The 20,199-nt window shown below is 42.0% G+C and overlaps 1 protein-coding gene across 5 annotated transcripts in view; it reads right to left on the bottom strand.

Annotated features, from left to right (window-relative positions):
- The window catches only part of RALYL (RALY RNA binding protein like), a 738,312-nt gene that overhangs the window by 12,422 nt on the left and 705,691 nt on the right, over positions 1-20,199 (bottom strand). For all 5 annotated transcript variants that reach the window (XM_056522247.1, XM_056522245.1, XM_056522246.1 and 2 more), the window contains one exon: positions 11,245-11,358. In XM_056522247.1, the coding sequence (XP_056378222.1) occupies positions 11,245-11,358 (114 nt within the window). The remainder of the gene's footprint in view (positions 1-11,244; positions 11,359-20,199) is intronic.

Raw genomic sequence — 20,199 nt, 5'->3', positions numbered from 1 at the left:
TTACCACTTTCCAGTCAGAACAGCCCCTTAAAAAAATTATATTTCTTTAAGGTGAATTCATGTTTTTTTTTTTTCAGGCTTTAAAAAGAAAAAAAAAATTCTCATTAAAATGTGACATCACTTAGCATTCTCTTGAACACCCACACACTTTTTTGAATCTTTCACAATGGAGTTAAAGGGGGTCTCTGGTACAAAAGCTCTTATCCCATATCCACAGTATAGGAGATAAATGTCTGATTGCAGGGGGACTGACTGCCGGGACCACAACCACCTACAAGCTCCCCCCCCCTGCATGATCTCCAGCACACCAGCACTGTTCTGCTCAAAGCACAAACTACTGTACCACCGCACAAAGTGGTGGTCGACACCCAAACTCCATGTACCTCTACGGGAATGCAAGAGATACAGCACTCGTGTATGTTCGACTTTCCAACAGAGATACATGGAGGGGGCACGACGGCCGACATTTCGTGCCACGGCCTACACTTAGAAGGGTTATCCAGAACTAGAAATACATCGCTGCTCTCTTTCAAAAACAGTACAACACCTGTCATTAGGTTGTATTACAGCTCCATTCGCTAAAATACAACTGAGCTGCAATACTACAAACTGAGGACAGGTGTGGCGCTCTATTAGGAATAAAGCAGCCATGTTTTTTATCCAGAACAAACCATTTCAATTTTAATCTTTGAAGTGATCACTAAATAGACAACCTTCTCAGGTTCACATCATTGGCATCATAACCTTAAATATCGGGACAGTGGTGGAGATTTATTAAAACTTGAGGAAAAGTCGACTAGTTGCCCTTAGCAACCAATCAGATCACTTTCCTTTTTTTTTAAAGGGATTCTGGGGGGGGGGGGGAGGGGGAGAAGCAATCAGATTGGTTGCTATGGGCAACTAGTCAACTTTTCCTCTACACAGGTCTTGATGAATTTACCCCAGTAAGCCAAGGTTTACACCATGGGGGCCGGTGCCAACTGAATCAGTTGGTGCTAGCACTGTGCGGACACTAACGTTCCCATTCATGTCAATTTATTAAGTGCAAAGTCGGCCGAAAGAATGACCAGGATCATTCTTTCAGCGGGAGAATTTCAGTGGCGGAAGCTCCACCTCTGAAATTCCGTAGTGTGCACGGTGTGGTGGAATCCCATTAAACATAATGGGATTCCGCTGCACCGGAATTTCGTTCTGAAATCCTGTAGCTTGAAACCCAAACTTAAAAAATGTAATGTATACTTTTAATGTTTAAAGTCAAAAACATTCTAAATGCCATCTGAAACTTCATTTATGATTTTTGCGACCGTGTGTTTCCTTTTTTTATGTATATCAATAACATGCTAAGTAGGAACATATTAAAGGGGTACTCCAATGGAAAACTTTTTTTTTTTTTTAAATCAACTGGTGCCAGAAGGTTAAACAGATTTGTAAATCACTTCTATTAAAAAAATCTTAATCCTTCCAATACTTTTTAGGGGCTTTATACTAAAGAGAAATCCAAAAAAGAAATGCATTTCCTCTGATGTCATGACCACAGTGCTCTCTGCTGACCTCTGCTGTCCATTTTAGGAACTGTCCAGAGCAGAAGAAAATCCCCATAGCAAACATATGCTGCTCTGGACAGTTCCTAAAATGGACAGCAGAGGTCAGCAGAGAGCACTGTGGTCATGACATCAGAGGAAATGCATTTCTTTTTTTGGATTTCTCTTTAGTAAACAGCCCCTAAAAAGTACTGGAAGGATTAAGATTTTTTTTTTATAGAAGTGATTTACAAATCTGTTTAACTTTCTGGCACCAGTTGATTTAAAAGAAAAAAAAAAAAAACGTTTTCCACGGGAGTACCCCTTTAAGATTCACTTGTTATTACTTACATTTTCAGATTTTACATTCACTGTTCTAGTTCATTACCATTTAGACGGTCCCCGCATACACGAACCCTTTATAAGCTTTGCACCGTATTTTTGGAGGTTCCAGCCATTAAGTATAATTAACATTGGATCGCTTTATACATTGGTAAAGATCCCACATTAAACAAAAGGGAAATGGCATGTAATTCCTCAGAGAAACATCTCGCCGTAATTCATTCTACAAGATGAGAACCATAAATAAAAACGGACACAAAGGGATTGACAGATGGGAGGAACGCAGCGGGTTGCAATGACATAGAGATAAACAGACACTGGAGGAATAAGAATGAAACACTGTCCTTTATAGGAAAGTTACACAGACAAGAGAGAACAGAACTGCACAAATATCACCCCCGACTATCACTGCAATTTAAAAGTGTGGAAATAATATGAAAAAAGGGAGAAAAAGAAAAACATAAAAAGTAATGAAACATTTAAATGAAGCAGCAAGAGAGGGAGCCAAATAGGAGATCAAATGTAAAGTTTGGAGCAGTGTTTACCAACCAATGTGTCTACGGCTGTTGCAAAACTACAACTCCCAGCATGCCCGGACAGCCGTTGGCTGTCTGGGCATGCTGGGAGTTGTAGTTTTGCAACAGCCCAAGACACATTGGTTGGGAAACACTGCTCCAAACTTTACATTTGATCTCCTATTTGGCTCCCTCTCTTGCTGCTTCATTTACATGTTTCATTACTTTTTATGTTTTTCTTTGGGGGTGGACAGAGAAGACCTTTAATTGGCACTGTAAGATTCAAAAACTTATATGTTGTACATCTTGGCAAAACATTAACCTTTCTAATATACATCATAAAGAAAATGTACTTTTCTAGAAATCATGGATTATAAATAACACCACTAGGGGTCCCCATAGCGTCCAGAACAAAATCCTGTCTGGCTACAGCACCATCTTTGTCCAAGCAGGCATAGACCAAATCCAGTAAGCGAGGGTGGGATTAGCACTTCTCTGTGCTCACTCCTGTCCTATCAGACTGCAGCATTACAATAGAGAGTGGAGCGGGGTTCAGAGTAGTCTGCAGTGATTGGACAAAGGGACCCAGCAACTCAGGTAGGAAGAAGAGTCATGCAGAGTAAGGGACGTGTCCCCTCCAAAGTACAGAATGACAACCCAAATTAGCAACAGATAGAAGGTTTTTGTGAGAGATATATAGGTGCTAGACACAAAAAAATTATATGTACATTATCAGGATTAGGAACTAAGTAACGTAAAACATTTAATTTTTTTTGTGGGAGATAAGTAATCTTTAAAAAGTGTGACAGGGCTAAATACAATTCAGGAGGAGAGTGCTGGTAATATGACTCTAAACACAAGAACAAAGGGGGCACAATCTAAGATTAGTTGGGTAGAAAGTGATATTACTGAAAGAGTAGTTGATGTTTGGAATAAATTTCCAGCAGATGCGGATGGTAAAGCCACAGTAAGTGAATGTAAGCCTGCCTGGTATATACATATATTATACCCTTTTGTATATTAGCATAGATATATACAAAAAGGATATAATATATGATAAGGGTAGATTAGATGGACCAAGTGCCAACAATCTTCTATGTTGATTTTTCCTGTGTTGTGACTATCCTACATATGCCTACCCATCTAAAGGGAACATGCTGTATACATACATACGCACACACATGTTGGTGCTGTACATATTATATGTTTTATTTATTTTTTGTTACCCACATGTTTTGTTGAAAGAGAGTAAAAACAAAACAAGCAGGTAGTTTGCTGCAGATGGACAGTATGGCGATGAAGAATTTCTGGTCACTCACCATGCTGTTGGTCTACATTTAAAGGGGGTGTTCGACCATGTGATTAGGGTCACTTGGCACTGGTGGCATGGGTCCAGAAGAGATAGGGGAGGAGGCAGTTTTAAAATTTCCCTGACAGATCCGGCTGCCGTATGTCCAAAACGAGGTGTACACCCAACATTTGTCCATACACGTAGGACTTTGATCAGCCACATTGTGAATTATCAATAACCTAAGGAATTATGATCAGTCTTTATCAATTGTGGCAGTGACATGCCAGACTAAACTGGTAGATGACTTTTTTTGTCTTGCACATGTGGCAAATCATCATCTGAATAAAAAAAAAAAAAAAAAAAAATCTGGCATGGCTGATCACATTTTTGGTAAACCTACCACTACGTTAGGCCATTGCAAATGAATGTTCACGTGCAATAGTTGCCTTAAACGATAAACGCTCCAGTCAAGTCACCTTCCTATTGGGGCCCATTAAATGGGGATCATTAAATTAGGAACCTATGCCCCCCCCCCCAGATGTTACGGTTGAATGGCCCATGTCCAGCTTCTGATGTGGTATCTGGAGAGGAGGCTGAACACATCTATACAGCAGCTTCCACTACTTAGACAAGTAATTTTTAATTTCCTATTAACTATTAATATCCATACTGTACGCCTTCATTTACTCCTGGATTATTTTTCATTGCCCAAGTAATAGGACACTTAATTTTCATCTCTTGTTGTCAACCTTTTCCACTGGAAACCTTTACCCAATTTCAACATTTTATCACTTTTCTAGGTTCCCAAGATTTATCGATTATTCATTATGCTAAGTCTTCACTTCCCAATGTTTTTTATTCTTTCCACCTTCACAGCATTGCTTGACCTTTCACAAAAAAATGCCTTTCTGGTTAATTCTCTTACAAATGTATTCCAGTCTATACACACTACACTGATTTAATGGACAACCATGAAGGAAATAGCATTTTACGTGCCGCAATCACTTACGGCTGAGGAGCTTCATTAGTCATGTTGGTGATTTAAAGGACATTTCATGGGGATTTTTTTATCAGCCTGGTGTTCTTATATTGTAGTATTGTTATTACATAAAGACTGCAAGCTTCTTCTGTGTGTTATGAATTTAGTTTTTTTTTTTTAAGCGGTGATCTCATTCATTCTGAAGAGGAAGTCTGCAATATTCTCCCCTAGATACACCGCCGCGATGTCCTGTACGAGGACCCAGCATTACCAAGGCTCTGCACGGCTAATGCTCGTTTCATCTACCTCACTGAGGTCAACGACATGCCCCCTCCATACAGCTCTATGAGAGAGGCGGAGATGAACGAACGCTCCACCTCTTCCATAGAGATACATGGAGTGGGCGTGTCAACCGAAGCCCTGTACAAGAGATCGCGGGGAGGTCCCAGGGTTCAGATCCTGTGGATAGGGGATAAGGGTCTATGGCTGCAGATCTCCTTTAAGGACTCATTTATAAATAAATAAACCAGACAAGTTCAGGGAGTACAGAATGTGAAATGGAACTTTAACCTTTGGCTGTGTAAAGGTGGCCATACCCGTTCAATAAAGGTCAGCAGAATGGCTGTAGGTTCTCTCTCCAGATCTCCCCATACACATGAATATTGGGCATGGCCAACCATTCAGGTTTCCAGTATGGGGAGGTGTAAGCCGCAGACAGACAGCTCTGGCTGATCTCTTCCCAGAACAAACTTTTGAATAGTAAAAATCCAACATGGCCGACCTTTATCCCCACCAATATCATTTGTTGGTGGAGGATTGGGACGTCGCCGCCAGTATTTTGCTGCTGCATATTTTCCTACCCATTGAAGTCAATATGTAGCAAAATACACAGCTGATTTTGCTATCCATTGACTTCAATGGGTAGGAAAATAGGCAGCAGCAAATACACAGCAAAATACGGTGCATGTGACCCTACCCTTAAAAGTCATCCAAACAACTTTAACCCCTTCCCGCTATTGGACGTATGCATACGTCCAGGCGAATTACACGTTCGCGCAAATGGACGTATGCATACGTCCAAGCGATCTCCTGCTCTGCCGCGGGCAGCGCAGGAGATCGCGGGTGGGACTCAGCTGTCAATCACAGCCGGAGTCCCACCGCAGCTGCCGGGGCCGCGATCGCGCCGGTCCCGGCAGCATTAACCCCATAGATGCCGTGATCAGTCTGATCACGGCATCTATGGTGTTTGCAGGGGGAGCGCTCTCCCCCTGCCCATCAATCGCGGCGCCGCGATAAAATAAGGGGGATCGGGGGTGTCCAAGACACCCTCGATCCCCCTTGAAGAGATAGGAGTGAGGTGGCAGGGTTGCCACCCCTCCTATCCCTGCTATTGATCGGCGGAGCGGCCGACCAATAGCAGACTGGGGGCGGGGGGGGGGGGGTTAAAGTTCGGTTCCCCGCGCTATGCCCGCCCATCGGTGTCCGGGCACAGCGGGGGGAACCGTGTAGTAGCGGCGGCGGCGATCACTTACCCGGCGGCGGCTGTGATCACGGCGGCGGTGGAGGTGAGTATGGCGCCGCGTGTCCATAGTCTGTTGCCTAGCAACATCTGCAGGGCGACAGTTTAGAGAGTGGTCTCTAAACTGTCGCCCTCCAGATGTTGCAAAACTACAACTCCCACCATGCCTTGACAGCTGTTTGCTGTGTTGGCATGCTGGGAGTTGTAGTTTTGCAAGATTTAGAGGGGTTCAGGCTAGAGATCACTGACAGTGGTCTCTAAACTGTAGCCCTCCAGATATTACAAAACTACAACTCCCAGCATGCTCAGACAGCAGTTTGCTGTCTTAGCATGCTGAGATTTGTAGTTTTGCAACATCTGGAGGGCCACAGTTTAGAGACCACTGTCAGTGATCTCCAGCCTGAACCCCTCTAAATCTTGCAAAACTACAACTCCCAGCATTCAGGAACAGCAAATGGCTGTCTCGGCATGCTGGGAGTTGTACTTGCGTGCATCCAGCTGTTGCATAACTACATCTCCCAGCATTCTCTTTGGCAATCAGTACATGCTGAGAGTTGTAGTTCTGCAACAGCTGGAGGCACACTGGTTGGGAAATACCGAGTTAGGTAATAGGTTCTATTACCTAACTCAGTATTTTCCAACCAGTGTGCCTCCAGCTGTTGCAAAACTACAACTCCCAGCATGCACGTTCTATCAGTGCATGCTGGGAGTTGTAGTCCCCCCCCCCCCCCAATGTGAATGTACAGGTTACATTCACACTGGCGGCGGATTACAGTGAATTCCCTGCTTCAGGTTTGAGCTGCAGCAGCCGCAGCTCAAACTCCTAGCGGGAGACTCAGTGTAATCCGCCGTCAGTGTGAATGTAACCTAAAAACACTACACTACGCTAACACAAAATAAAGAGTAAAACACTACATATACACACGTACACTGCCCCCCCCCACCACCACCCCTTTCCCCCCAATAAAAATGAAAAACGTATCCTACAGCAGTGTTTCCAAAACGGAGCCTCCAGCTGTTGCAAAACAAAAACTCCCAGCATTTCCGGACAGCCATTGACTGTCCAAGCATGCTGGGAGTTTAGCAACAGCTGGAGGCACCCTGTTTGAGAATCACTGGTGTAAAATACCCCTATGTCCACCCCTATGCAAATCCCTAATTTAGGCCTCAAATGCGCATGGCGCTCTCACTTTGGAGCCCTGTCGTACTTCAAGGCAACAGAATAGGGTCACATATGGGGTATCGCCTTACTCGGGAGAAATTGCCTAACAAATTTTGGGGGGCTTTTTCTCCTTTTACCCCTTATGAAAAGGTAAAGTTGGGGTCTACGCCAGCATGTTAGTGTAAAAAAAAAACATTTTTGTACACTAACATACTGGTGTTGCCCCATACTTACAAATTTTGGAGGCTTTTTTTCTTTTACTGCTTGTGAAATTTTAAACGCATTTTCTCCTGAGGACGGAGATACCCCATATGTGGGCGCAAAGTGTTCTGGGGACGCACAACAAGGCTCAGAAGGGAGAGTGCACCATGTAAATTTGAGGTCTAAATTGGTGATTTGCACAGGGGTGGCTGATTTTACAGCGGTTCTGACATAAGTGCAAAACAATAAATACCCACATATGACCCCATTTTGGAAACTACACCCCTCACGGAATGTAACAAGGGGTACAGTGAGCATTTACGCCCCACAGGTGTCTGACAGATCTTTGAAACAGGGGTCTGTGAAAATGAAAAATAAAATTTTTAATTTACACAGCCCACTGTTCCAAAGATCCGTCAAATGCCAGTGGGGTGTAAATTCTCCCTGCACCCCTTATTACCTTCCGTGAGGGGTGTAGTTTTAAAAATGGGGTCACATTTGGGGGGTCCACTGTTCTGGCACCACGGGGGGCTTTGGAAATGCACATGGCCAAATTCTCTCTCCAAAAGCTCAATGATGCTCCTTCTCTTCTGAGCATTGTAGTTCGCCCCCAGTGCACTTCACGTCCACTTATTGGGTATTTCCATACTCAGAAGAGATGGGGTTACAAATTTTGGGGGGTATTTTCTGCTATTATCCCTTGTAAAAATGTTAAATTTGGGGGAAAACAAGCATTTTAGTGTATTTTTTACATATGCAAAAGTCATGAAACACCTGTGGGGTATTAAGGTTCACTTTACCCCCAAGGGGTCTAGTTTCCAAAATGGTATGCCATGTGGTTTTTTTTTCTGTCCTGGCACCATAGGTGCTTCCTAAATGCGGCATGCCCCCAGAGCAAAATTTGCTTCCAAAAAGCCAAATGTGACTCCTTCTCTTCTGAGACCTGTAGTGCGCCAGCAGAGCACTTTTCATCCCCATATTGGGTGTCTTCTGAATCGGGAGAAATTGGGCTTCAAATGTTGGGGGGTATTTTCTGCTATTACCTTTTTTAAAAATGTAAAATTTTTGCTAAACCAAGCATTTTTGGTAAAAAAAAAAATATTTTTTTTACATATGCAAAAGTCGTGAAACACCTGTGGGGTATTAAGGTTCACTTTATCCCTTGTTACGTTCCTCAAGGAGTCTAGTTTCCAAAATGGTGTGCCATGTCTTTTTTTGCTGTCCTGGCACCATAGGGGCTTCCTAAATGCGACATGCCCCCCGAGCAAAATTTGCTCTCAAAAAGCCAAATATGACTCCTTCTCTTCTGAGCATTGTAGTTCGCCCGTAATGCACTTCAGGTCAACTTATGGGGTACCTCCATACTCAGAAGAGATGGGGTTACAAATTTTGGGGGGTATTTTCTGCTATTAACCCTTGCAAAAATGTGAAATTTGGGGGGAAACACACATTTTAGTGAAAAATTTTTTTTTTTTTTTTTTACATATGCAAGTGTCATGAAACACCTGTGGGGTATTAAGGCTCACTTAATTCCTTTTTACGTTCCTCAAGGGGTCTAGTTTCCTAAATGCAACATGCCCCCAAAAAACCATTTCAGAAAAACGTACTCTCCAAAATCCCCTTGTCGCTCCTTCGCTTCTGAGCCCTCTACTGCGCCCGCCGAACAATTTACATAGACATATGAGGTATGTGCTTACTCGAGAGAAATTGGGCTACAAATTCAAGTATAAATTTTATCCTTTTACCCCTTGTAAAAATTCAAAAATTGGGTCTACAAGAACATGCAAGTGAAAATGAAGATTTTGAATTTTCTCCTTCACTTTGCTGCTTTTCCTGTGAAACACCTAAAGGGTTAAAACACTTACTGAATGTCATTTTGAATACTTTGGGGGGGTGCAGTTTTTGCAATGGGGTCATTTATGGGGTATTTCTAATATGAAGACCCTTCAAATCCACTTCAAACCTGAACTGGTCCATGAAAAATAGCGAGTTTGAAAATTTTGTGAAAAATTGTAAAATTGCTGCTGAACTTTGAAGCCCTCTGGTGTCTTCCAAAAGTAAACACTTGTCAATTTTATGATGAAAATATAAAGTAGACATATTGTATATGTGAATCCAAAAAAAATAATATTTGGAATATCCATTTTCCTTACAAACAGAGAGCTTCAAAGTTAGAAAAATGCAAAATTTTCAATTTTTTCATCAAATTTTGGGATTTTTCACCAAGAAAGGATGCAAGTTACCACAAAAATTTACCACTAAGTTAAAGTAGAATATGTCACGAAAAAACAATCTCGGAATCAGATTGATAAGTAAAAGCATTCCAGAGTTATTAATGTTTAAAGTGACAGTGGTCAGATGTGCAAAAAAGGGCTGCGTCCTAGAGGTGAAAATGGGCTGTGTCCTTAAGGGGTTAATCTAAGGTGTATGAGCTCCTTAACTCTATTATAGACTTCAAGGAGTGTGGAGGCTTCAGTATCAAAAGTTCTAAACTATCTGAAATTTGCAGGCTTTGGGTCTATTCACACATACAGTATCCTTTACATGTTTGATGAGCAGGATTTGAAGCTGCAGATTTAAAGAGGTACTCTGCTGGAAAACATTATTATTATTATTATTATTTTTTTTTTTTTTTAAATCAACTGGTGCCAGAAAGTTAAACAGATTTGTAAATTACTTCTATTAAAAAATCTTAATCCTTCCAGTACTTATCAGCTGCTGTATGTTCCACAGGAAGTCTTTTCTTTTTGAAAAATTTTTTTTTTCTGACCACAGTGCTCTGTGCTGACACCTCTGTCCATATCAGGAACTGCCCAGAGCAGGTGAGGTTTTCTATGGCGATTTGCTCCTACTCTGGGCAGTTCCTGATATGGACAGAGGTGTCAGCAGAGAGCACTGTGGTCAGACAGAAAGGAAATTTAAAAAGAAATGAACTTCCTGTGGAGCATTCAGCAGCTGATAAGTACTGGAAGGATTAAGATTTTTAAACAGAAGTGATTTACAAAATCTCTAAACTTTCTGGCACCAGTTGATTTAAAAATGCTTTCCAGCGGAGTACCCCTTTAAAACAGTGTCATTTATAACACTTCTGTGGAATTGACCATGTGTGTAGCTGTTTTTCTTTTATGTTAATTGGACAGGGTAGTGTTTCCCAACCAGAGTGCGTCCAGCTGTTGCAAAACTACAACTCCCAGCATGCCCGGACAGCCAAAGGCTGGTTGGGAAACACTGTTCTAGTGTAAACCCGCCAATAAGATTTGTTGTGCTTCAACAGACAAGTGACCCTGCAATAATGTATTCATTACCTAATATGTACTTCAGCAAAGAAGGTTTTGCGTAAATTATCTCAATTCCCATGGATAGGGGACTATGTTTTGAAGTACTGGAATAACAGCCTTCAGCTGTCTGGGCATGCTGGGAGCTGTAGTTTTGTAACAGCTGGAGGCACACCGGTTGGGAAAAACTTGTAAAGTGTAAACCACTAATATGATTTGTTGTGCCTCAATAGACGAGTGACCCTGCAATAATGTTTTCATTACCTAAGATGTACATCAGCGACGGAGGCTTCGCTTATGTTATCTCAATTCCTATGGATTTATTATTTGTGGCATGTTCATAGATTTTCTATTCATTCTTTGAGTTATTTGCTTTCTCTGGGTTTAATTTCCCTTCTTAATGACATTCCCGGCCGGTGGCATAAATCATTCTCACCAACCTGCTTCAGCCTTCTGCTGCTTTTCAATCTTTTCCAGTCTTCCCAGTAAAGAGTCAATCTTGGTTTTGATTTGGGTCAGCTCCTTCTTGATGGTTTGCAGCTCATCTGATTTCACTGGAGGAAAAGAAAAAGGGAGCGAATCATGACAACAATAATTTTATCTCTACGGACACATTGCACAACTATCTCCAACGTTCCAAGTATTATGGAGCAGTTATCGTATCGTCTCTACGGCTGTAATTTTCTATTACAGGGAAGATCACCAGGAAATGTTTTTGCAGAGAAGAATGAGTTTCATACAAAGCACATCTACCATAGAAGACACACTGTAACTGAGGGGTCACGGAACATTTATTCTACCCATTTGTCAACCAGCCCATAAATGTACTATATTTAATTTTAGACGCACTCTAAAACTGGGCTCACATTACAATTTGACAGTACGTTGCACGTATATGCCGTGATCTGTCAAAATGGGATGTGGACACGTGCAGGTACCAGCACGTGGACCCATTGACTTTGAAGGAGATCTCGTGCCAAATTAAAATGACCTTCATATTACTGCAGATGTTATAGACGTTATTGCTGAAAATTATATATCTTCGTAACGTACAAGTGCAATCTTTGCTGAGCACACACCCTGTTTCTCTCAGCTATTTCTCCAGACAGGAAGTCCAGTAGTTCTTAGCACACATTATGTCTATACTTTGTAGGGAGTAGAATGCACTTCACTTTGCAATGTCACACTGCCTTCTCAGGTCTAAGCGAGCCTAGAGCACTTCAGTGTGTGACTGTCCCTGATTGGCTGAGGTGCCCACACACACACCACAGTCATCGATATTCACTGAGTCTCTAACCACGTGACCTGCTAAGCTCTTTAAAGGCAGCTCCTTCATGCAGCTCACAGAGGAAACAAGCGCAGGGAGTGATGGTCTGTGTACTTTTCTGCAACTCTCTGCTTCCTGTAAAGACCAGGAAATATCTGGAGTTTCAAAGGCTGTTTAAATGGGGGGGGGGGGGGGGGGCGCTGGCTATCGGGGTCTGATTTTGAAACCAGCTGGGATGCCTTGTGGAGTCATGGTGATAAGTTAAGTTTTTATTTTTACCACTTTTGACTGGATAACTCAAGTGAAATGGAGACTATGTTCTGATCACCATATACACGCATTCACTCTAGTCCTAAAGTGTGGTGTGTTAGGCTTCCAAGTCCTGAACATACACATGTATGTTCTAGGCATGACCCAAACTGTCACTAGATGACTACACTCAGGTCATTAAGGTCAGTGGGGCCCATATCCGTAAGTGCTCATAGACATCTCATTTTGACAGGTTGCCAAAATGCTACAAATGATAAGGTGCACTTCACACCAATGTAGCTCTATTCTTCAAGTCAAGCAATGGAAACCACAACAGAACCGAGAAGTTCCCAAATTTAGGAGGAAAAGGCTACATCTAAAGTTCATGATTTGAACGAACAATCTTGGATGTTGGTCTACAGTGGGGAACACCGTATTTAGTCAGCCACCAATTGTGCAAGTTCTCCACTTAAAAATATGAGAGAGGCCTGCAATTTTCATCATAGGAATACCTCAACTATGAGAGACATAATGAGAAAAATAAAAATCCATAAAATCACAAAAAACATGATTTAAAAAAAAAAGTATTTGCAAATTATGGTGGAAAATAAGTATTTGGTCACCTACAAACAAGCAAGAATTCTGGCTCTCACAGACCTGTAACAACTTCTTAAAGATTCTTCTCTGTCCCCCACTCGTTACCTCTATTAATGGAACCTGTTTGAACTTGTTATCAGTATTAAAGACACGTGTCCACAACCTCAAACAGTCACCCTCACAACTCCGCTAGGGCCAAGACCAAAGAGCTGTCAAAGGACACCAGAAACAATTGTAGACCTGCACCAGGCTGGGAAGACTGAATCTACAATAGGCAAGCAGCTTGGTGTGAAGAAATCAACTGTGGGAGCAATTATTAGAAAATGGAAGACATACAAAACCACTGACAATCTCCCTCGATCTGGGGCTCCACACAAGATCTCGCCCCATGGTGTCAAAATGATCACAAGAATGGTGTGCAAAAATCCCAGAACCACACGGGGGGACCTAGTGAATGACCTGCAGAGAGCTGCAGAGATCAAAGTAACAAAGGCTACCATCAGTAACACTCTACGCCCCCGGGGACTCAAATCATGCAGTGCCAGACGTGTCCCCCTGCTTAAGCCGATACATGTCCAAGCCCATCTCAAGTTTGCTAGAGAGCATTTGGATGATCCAGAAGAGGATTGGTAGAATGTCATATGGTCAGATGAAATCAAAGTAGTACTTTTTGGTAAAAACTCAACTCGTCATGTTTGGAGGAGAAAGAATCCTGAGTTGCATCCAAAGAACACTATACCTACTGTGAAGCATGGGGGTGGAAACATAATGCTTTGGGGCTGTTTTTCTGCTAAGGGACCAGGACGACTGATCCGTGTAAAGGAAAGAATGAACGGGGCCATGTATCATGAGATTTTGATTGAAAACCTCCCATCTGTAAGGGCATTTAAGATGAAACATGGCTGGGTCTTTCAGCATGACAATGATCCCAAACACACCGCCCGGGCAACGAAGGAGTGGCTTTGTAAAAAGCATTTCAAGGTCCTGGAGTGGCCTAGCCAGTCTCCAGATCTCAACCCCATAGAAAACCTTTGGTGGAAGTTGAAAGTATGTGTTGCCCAGCGACCGCCCCAAAACATCACTGCTCTAGAGGAGATCTGCATGGAGGAATGGACCAAAATACCAGCAACAGTGTGTGAAAACCTTGTGAAGACTTACAGAAAACATTTGTTACATACCCTTTGTTGGCAATGACAGATGTCAAAGTATTTAGATGAAATTTTGTTATTGACCAAATACTTATTTTCCACCATAATTTGCAAATACATTCTTTAAAAATCAGACAGTGATTTTATTGATTTTTTTTTTCTGATGTCTCTCATAGTTGAGGTATACCTATGATGAAAATTGCAGGCCTCATCTTTTTAAGTGGGAGCACTTACACAATTGGTGGCTGACTAAATACTTTTTTTGCCCCACTGTAGGTTATAATAAAATATTTTGCTAGATCATAGAGCATGAGGATAGATCTACACAACTTTAATCTCTTTATCTAATAAACACCAACAACTGTTCAAGTGAGTAGAAAGAGGGATTCTGAGAATAACACTGTTGGTGCTTCCTGCCAAAAGACAAAGATCAACAAAGCAGTAGGATTTACCTATAGGACCCCAACAAAAGCTGGAGTCCCCAGACCCTATTACATCACAGAGATGGCTGGACAATGTACTTTACTATCTCTGGCAGCTGCCATAGAGAATGAATGGAGCAGCATCGTGCATGGGCATTCCTCCATTCTAAAGTGAGCCTCTGATCCCCATTCTCGAGATTGCAGGGCATCCTAACAGTGGGATCTCCCTGCAGACAAATAGTTATCACCCATCATGTGGATAGGGGAAAACTTTGAGTTGGGATAACCACTTTTAAAGCATTACGGTCATTTGTAAAAGTGTCCAAAGTTTTTAATTGGTCAGAGTCTGGGTGTTCAGATCTATAGATAAAGCCGACAAACATTCAGCTGAACGCTTCACTCCCTGGTTTACTGCTCTGCGCTCACTGCATGAGACAGGCTCCACTGTAAACCTATGTAGCATGTCTTATGTAACAAGTTGGGCAGAGTAACAAACCAGGGAGTGAAGCGTTCAGCTGAGCGATTCTTCCAGCTCTATCTGGCAACTGGTGGGGGTCTGAGAACCCAAACCCTGACCAATGAAAATTTTTGACGTTTTTATTTGAGAACAAAAGTTTTGAAAAAAAGACAAACTTACATACTTTTCTGGCCATGTAATATTAAAGGGATACTCCAGCAATAAACAGCTCATCCCCTATCAAAAGGAAAGGGTATAAGATGTTAGATCGCAGGGGTCTCGCTGCCGGGGACCCCCACGATCTCCAGGCCGGCAGCAGCGGCGTCCAAAACATGGAAGCGTGGAGCTTCCGTGTTCATGACGTCACGCCTCCTCCCATAGACCTGAATGGATGACCGGGGTGCCGCGCCTGCAATTGTGGGAGTCCCCAGCAGTGGAACCCCCTGCAATTGGACATATCCCCTATCCTTTTGATAGGGGATAAGATGTTTTCACTATATTAAAAGGGACAATAATCTATTTGAAGAGCTCTGCAAAATATTGTTAACAACAACAATAATACAAAATTAGCACTTGCTCTTTTAATTTGTGTCATGTTATTTAAATCTCCCATATTTTGTTAAGCATGTTTAGGGCTTTAGTGAAATCTGTATAGCAATTCTTTCTGCCATCTTTTTTACACAATGAATGGTTCTCAGCTGAAGGTATCTTTTCTTCCCTTAGAGGAAACTTCATCAATGCTATAAGCGATCTGTGAATTTGTGCAAATTCAATTTCAAAAGATTTTTAATGAAAAGGAATAAAACTCTGATCTCAGAGAAATGACTTCTGTAAGATGAATGGCATGGGAGTAGCTCTCTAAATACATTTCAAGACATCCACAAGTCAAATCCTTTGGAGAGACGCCATGAATAATCTCAGAATGAATAGACACTATTGCTACAAGTAGATTATAATAACAAATATTTCCAGCATTTGCTATCAGTGTCATAGCGGAAGAAAAAAAAAAAAATCGGAAATCCACAAGAAATATATAAACAAACAGCATAAAAGCTTAAAAGTAAATAAGGTTTGGGATTATTGCCTACGTCATTGGAACAGTGTCAGAAAATAGGAGAGAAATGTGCGTCTGTACAAGACCTGCATCTGTTAGAGACGTACGGACGCACATTGCTCTACAATCTCTGGATACAAAACAAATTAATCAGAATCTTAGTTCTATGTATTAGATGCTCATTGCTTTAATATGCACACTATTCAGTTATCTGGAAAGGCTTGGGAAAAAATGTGTTTCTGTTTTTTTCCAAAGCCTTTGGAGATATTTTCATTTATAATGATAACTAATCTTCATATAACACAATATTCAAACTATATAACATTTAGACCTTTATGAAAGACATCTGAGAATCTTTGTAAGTTTTCCAGACTCACCTGAAGACCAGAAAATCCTGTAATACAAAGGTTTTAGTTTCAATTGGTTGTGGCTGGGCTCCATCTTATTGGTTTTACAGTAGATAATTGTTTCTGTCCTCTCAGATCGGCGATAAGTGACATTTTTTGATCTGATTCCTTTTAATATTTCCACCCATCACATATTTCTCCCGTTACTATCGCCCGTCACAAAATAACAGCCGTTATTAATAGCTTGAGATAACGGGTTAAAACGGCAATTAGAAAAATCCCATAGACTATAATGAGATTTTCTAACGCAGTTAGGGATTTTCTAATGGCCGTTCAACGGCTGATTTTCAAGATTTTCATGACAGACGTTTATAACGGATGAAGTTTTACAGTGTGAAAGCAGCCTCATTTTTCCAGTAGCAGATTACCAGTGAATTCACAGCAGAATCTGCAACAATTATTACGGATTTACTGAGGATTTTGAATTAAACAAAACAGTGGATCTATTATAAACTAATAAAGTAATGATATTTTACTATTGTTATAACGTTTATCATTTCCTTTGTCTTCACTCTTGTATGAAGGGAATCTAGATATAAGAAATGATGTAGTGATATTTGTGTTGGCACAGTTTGCCTTCAGGTAAGCTATTTTGGGTACTAGAGAAAAATACAGCATCTTGTCCAATTCTGCAATGGAGCGACATTGGATTTTATACCAGATTCTCTTCAAAGTTTCTTAAGGTCAATGTCAGTCAATGCATGAAGCCACTGGCTATATACACTGTCATAGCTGAAATTATTTCATATACATTTATACAGACACTACAGTGTTATTTTTTTATACAGTATGTACTGTACCAATAATTTTTTTCTTTGTTATCCGCCATTCAACACGTGATAGGTGTGAATGATCTTAGTAGGGCACTTCAGGTCGGCCTTTTGGTATTTTTATAAACATATAATTCCATGGCTGGTGAACCCATGGCACACGAGCCACATCTCCTACTGTTTGTTACAGTCTGTTACCCACCCTGAAAGAGTAACCCTTAAAGTATTTTGAGTTAGAGAGCATTCACTTCAGGTTTTTGCACACTTTCTGCAGCCGTATCAGTTTTATTGCCAGACTGAAAACCATGACAGACCACAGTTTTTCAGTCTGGCAACAAAACCTGATAGAGTCCAAAAATCAGCTAACTGTAGTCACTATCAGACGCCATCCAGCTCACTCAAATAAATGGAGTGGGGTCCAGTGGGGATACGGCAGTGGTCGCCGGTAATCAGACCCGGAGCAAACATGCTCCGGGGACTGATTTAAACTGGGGTGCTGCGTGTAAGATCACGGGGGTCCACAGCAGCGGGCCCCCCTGCAATCAGGCATCTTATCCCCTATCCTTTGGCTAGAGGATAAGATGTCTAAGCGCCGGAGTAACTCTTTAAGGATCAAGCCATAGGGGGCTATACTATGTCATCTTGAGATTGCATATACTGAACAATGCTATGCCATAGCATAGCAGTGATCAGTATTCTCAACGCTCTGCTGCTCTAGCCTGCTGAGTAGGTGTGGAGCAGCATATCGCCAAACGGACAAGGAGGAGGCAGGTGAGGACCCTCCCATCATCCAGTCAGCTGATCAGGACTGGCGAATTCACCGCGGATGACCCGATCAGCTCCACTGAGCTACCGACACCATAAACCTGCACTTTAGACATTGCAATCAACTTTGATTGTGGCGTCTAAAGGGTTAATGCCGGGCTTTGGCCCGATCGGCGGTGCCCGGCATTAGCCATGGGTCGTGGCTGCCCGTAGCAACCGGGACCCATCGGGTTTAACTCATTCTCCGCTTGTGAGAAAGGTTTAAACCCCATTAGCGGGACCAGGGCATGCATTTACGGCCTTGGGTCCTTAAGTATCAGGACATCAGGGTGTACCTGTACGCCCTGTATCCTGGACGGGTTAAGGACAACATTATTATGTCCCCATAAAAAGATTATTTATACATGCACAGGCATTTCTATCTATGAATAGGCATAGCACTGATCAGTAATATCGGCGATCTACTTCGCTGGTTTGGACCTCTGGGAGTCCCCCTTGAGCCCCCGATAATGTCGCAGATGCTGTGGCCAGTACTGATCAGAGCATCTGATGGGTTAATGGCGGGAAACAGTGAGATCACTGATGTCCGCTATTAATGGCGGGTCCCTGGCTGCCGATAGTAGCTGGGACCTGCGTTGCATGAGGTGAGCGCAGCTCCTGTACTCTCTCAATGTACAGGACATAAATGTACATCCTGGGTCAAGTAGCAGCGCATTAGGACATGAATCTCTCCCAATGGACGTAAATGTATCTAAACCTGTGGGGATGGAAAGCTAACCAGTCGCCAATAGCAACCAATCAGTTTTCTTATTTTTCAGGGGCCTTCTCAAAAATTTAAGAAGTTATCTGATTGCTCAGCAGCTGGACCCCAGCCCCCCCCCCCCAACAATCAGGCATTTTTTCCACCTATCCTTTGGATAGGGGATAAGATGTCTAGGAGCGGAGTACCACTTTAGAGGGTTAAAGTAGTGTATGCACCTATAGGCTAAATGCGTTTTGGGGCAACCCGTCTTCTCCCTTGTCAGAATACATTGGGGGATATTTATCAAAACCTGTGCAGAGGAAAAGTTTCTGAGTTTCCCATAGCAACCAATCAGACCACCACATATTTTCGAGAAGGCCTCTGAAAAATCAAAGAAGCGATCTGATTGGTTGCTATGGGCAACTTTTCCTCTCCACAGGTTTTGATAAATCTCCCTCACTGTTCTCAGCGAGCAGATAATGCAGACATTTGTACCCGAGACCTCTAGGCCTGCTGCCATGCTTATACTAAGAGCAGCCAAGACTTCTCCATGTGCTGCATACAGCTGCTGTCTATTGTGGGGCAGTCGCCGATAGTGATGGGCACTATGACTGGTGGTGTGATGGGCACTATGACTGGTGGTGTGATGGGCACTAGACTGTCATAAATCCATTTAAGTGGCGCCGAGTCTAGCTCATAAAATTTATAAAATGTCTAAAACAATAAACAAATAGTTATCCATATTTAGCAAAGCTGTTTAACAAAAAAAAAATGGCCTGTAGAAACCAATCAGAGCTGTAACAATAAAAGTTGCTTTGTCAATCGTTGCTATGGACAACAAAGCCAGCTTCTAAGCAGATTTAGTACATCCCTGCCCACCATTGTTTATGGGCATGATGGGAATTATAGTTTTGCAACGTCTGGAGGTCCACAGTTTGGAGACCTCAGTATTTTTATGGGTGTGTTTAAACATTCAGTTTTTGAATACAAAGCCAGGAAGAGATGATAATGGACTTCTCTTTCCAAATCCATTCTTGGCTTTGTATTCAATAATTGGAGTTATAGTAAATCCCCCCCTCCATTCTTTTTAATTTGTACATTTCCTATTGATATTACCATTCATTATTTCATATATTCCAAAAAGGCAGCAGAAAACCTTTAAAGCATTGGATTTTGGTGCTGCTCAACGTTATTACATCACATGTGTGACATCACAGTTTAATGTCTCAGCTAACATAACATTTTGTTCCTTTCACTCTGAGATTTACAAGTTTCAGAAAAAGACTTACTGGAAACACTCATACAAAATGTACCCAAAACTAATGTGGCAGACCATAGCTTCAGCTGACCCCGTGTATCAGAAAGTGGAACGCCAATGTCAAGTTTTCCTGGATACAGACGACGGACATTTGGAGGAGGAGTCTTTGCCCCAGGAGGAGATAGCAGCTGCCAGATCACTCTGGTCAAGAGTAAAATCCTTTATGATGGCCAAAAAAAAAAAAACACTGGGAAGTGGA

The sequence above is a fragment of the Hyla sarda genome, chromosome 5 (assembly GCF_029499605.1).
Source record: "Hyla sarda isolate aHylSar1 chromosome 5, aHylSar1.hap1, whole genome shotgun sequence".
Lineage (NCBI taxonomy): Eukaryota > Metazoa > Chordata > Amphibia > Anura > Hylidae > Hyla > Hyla sarda.
This window is presented reverse-complemented; position numbering and strand designations above follow the sequence as displayed.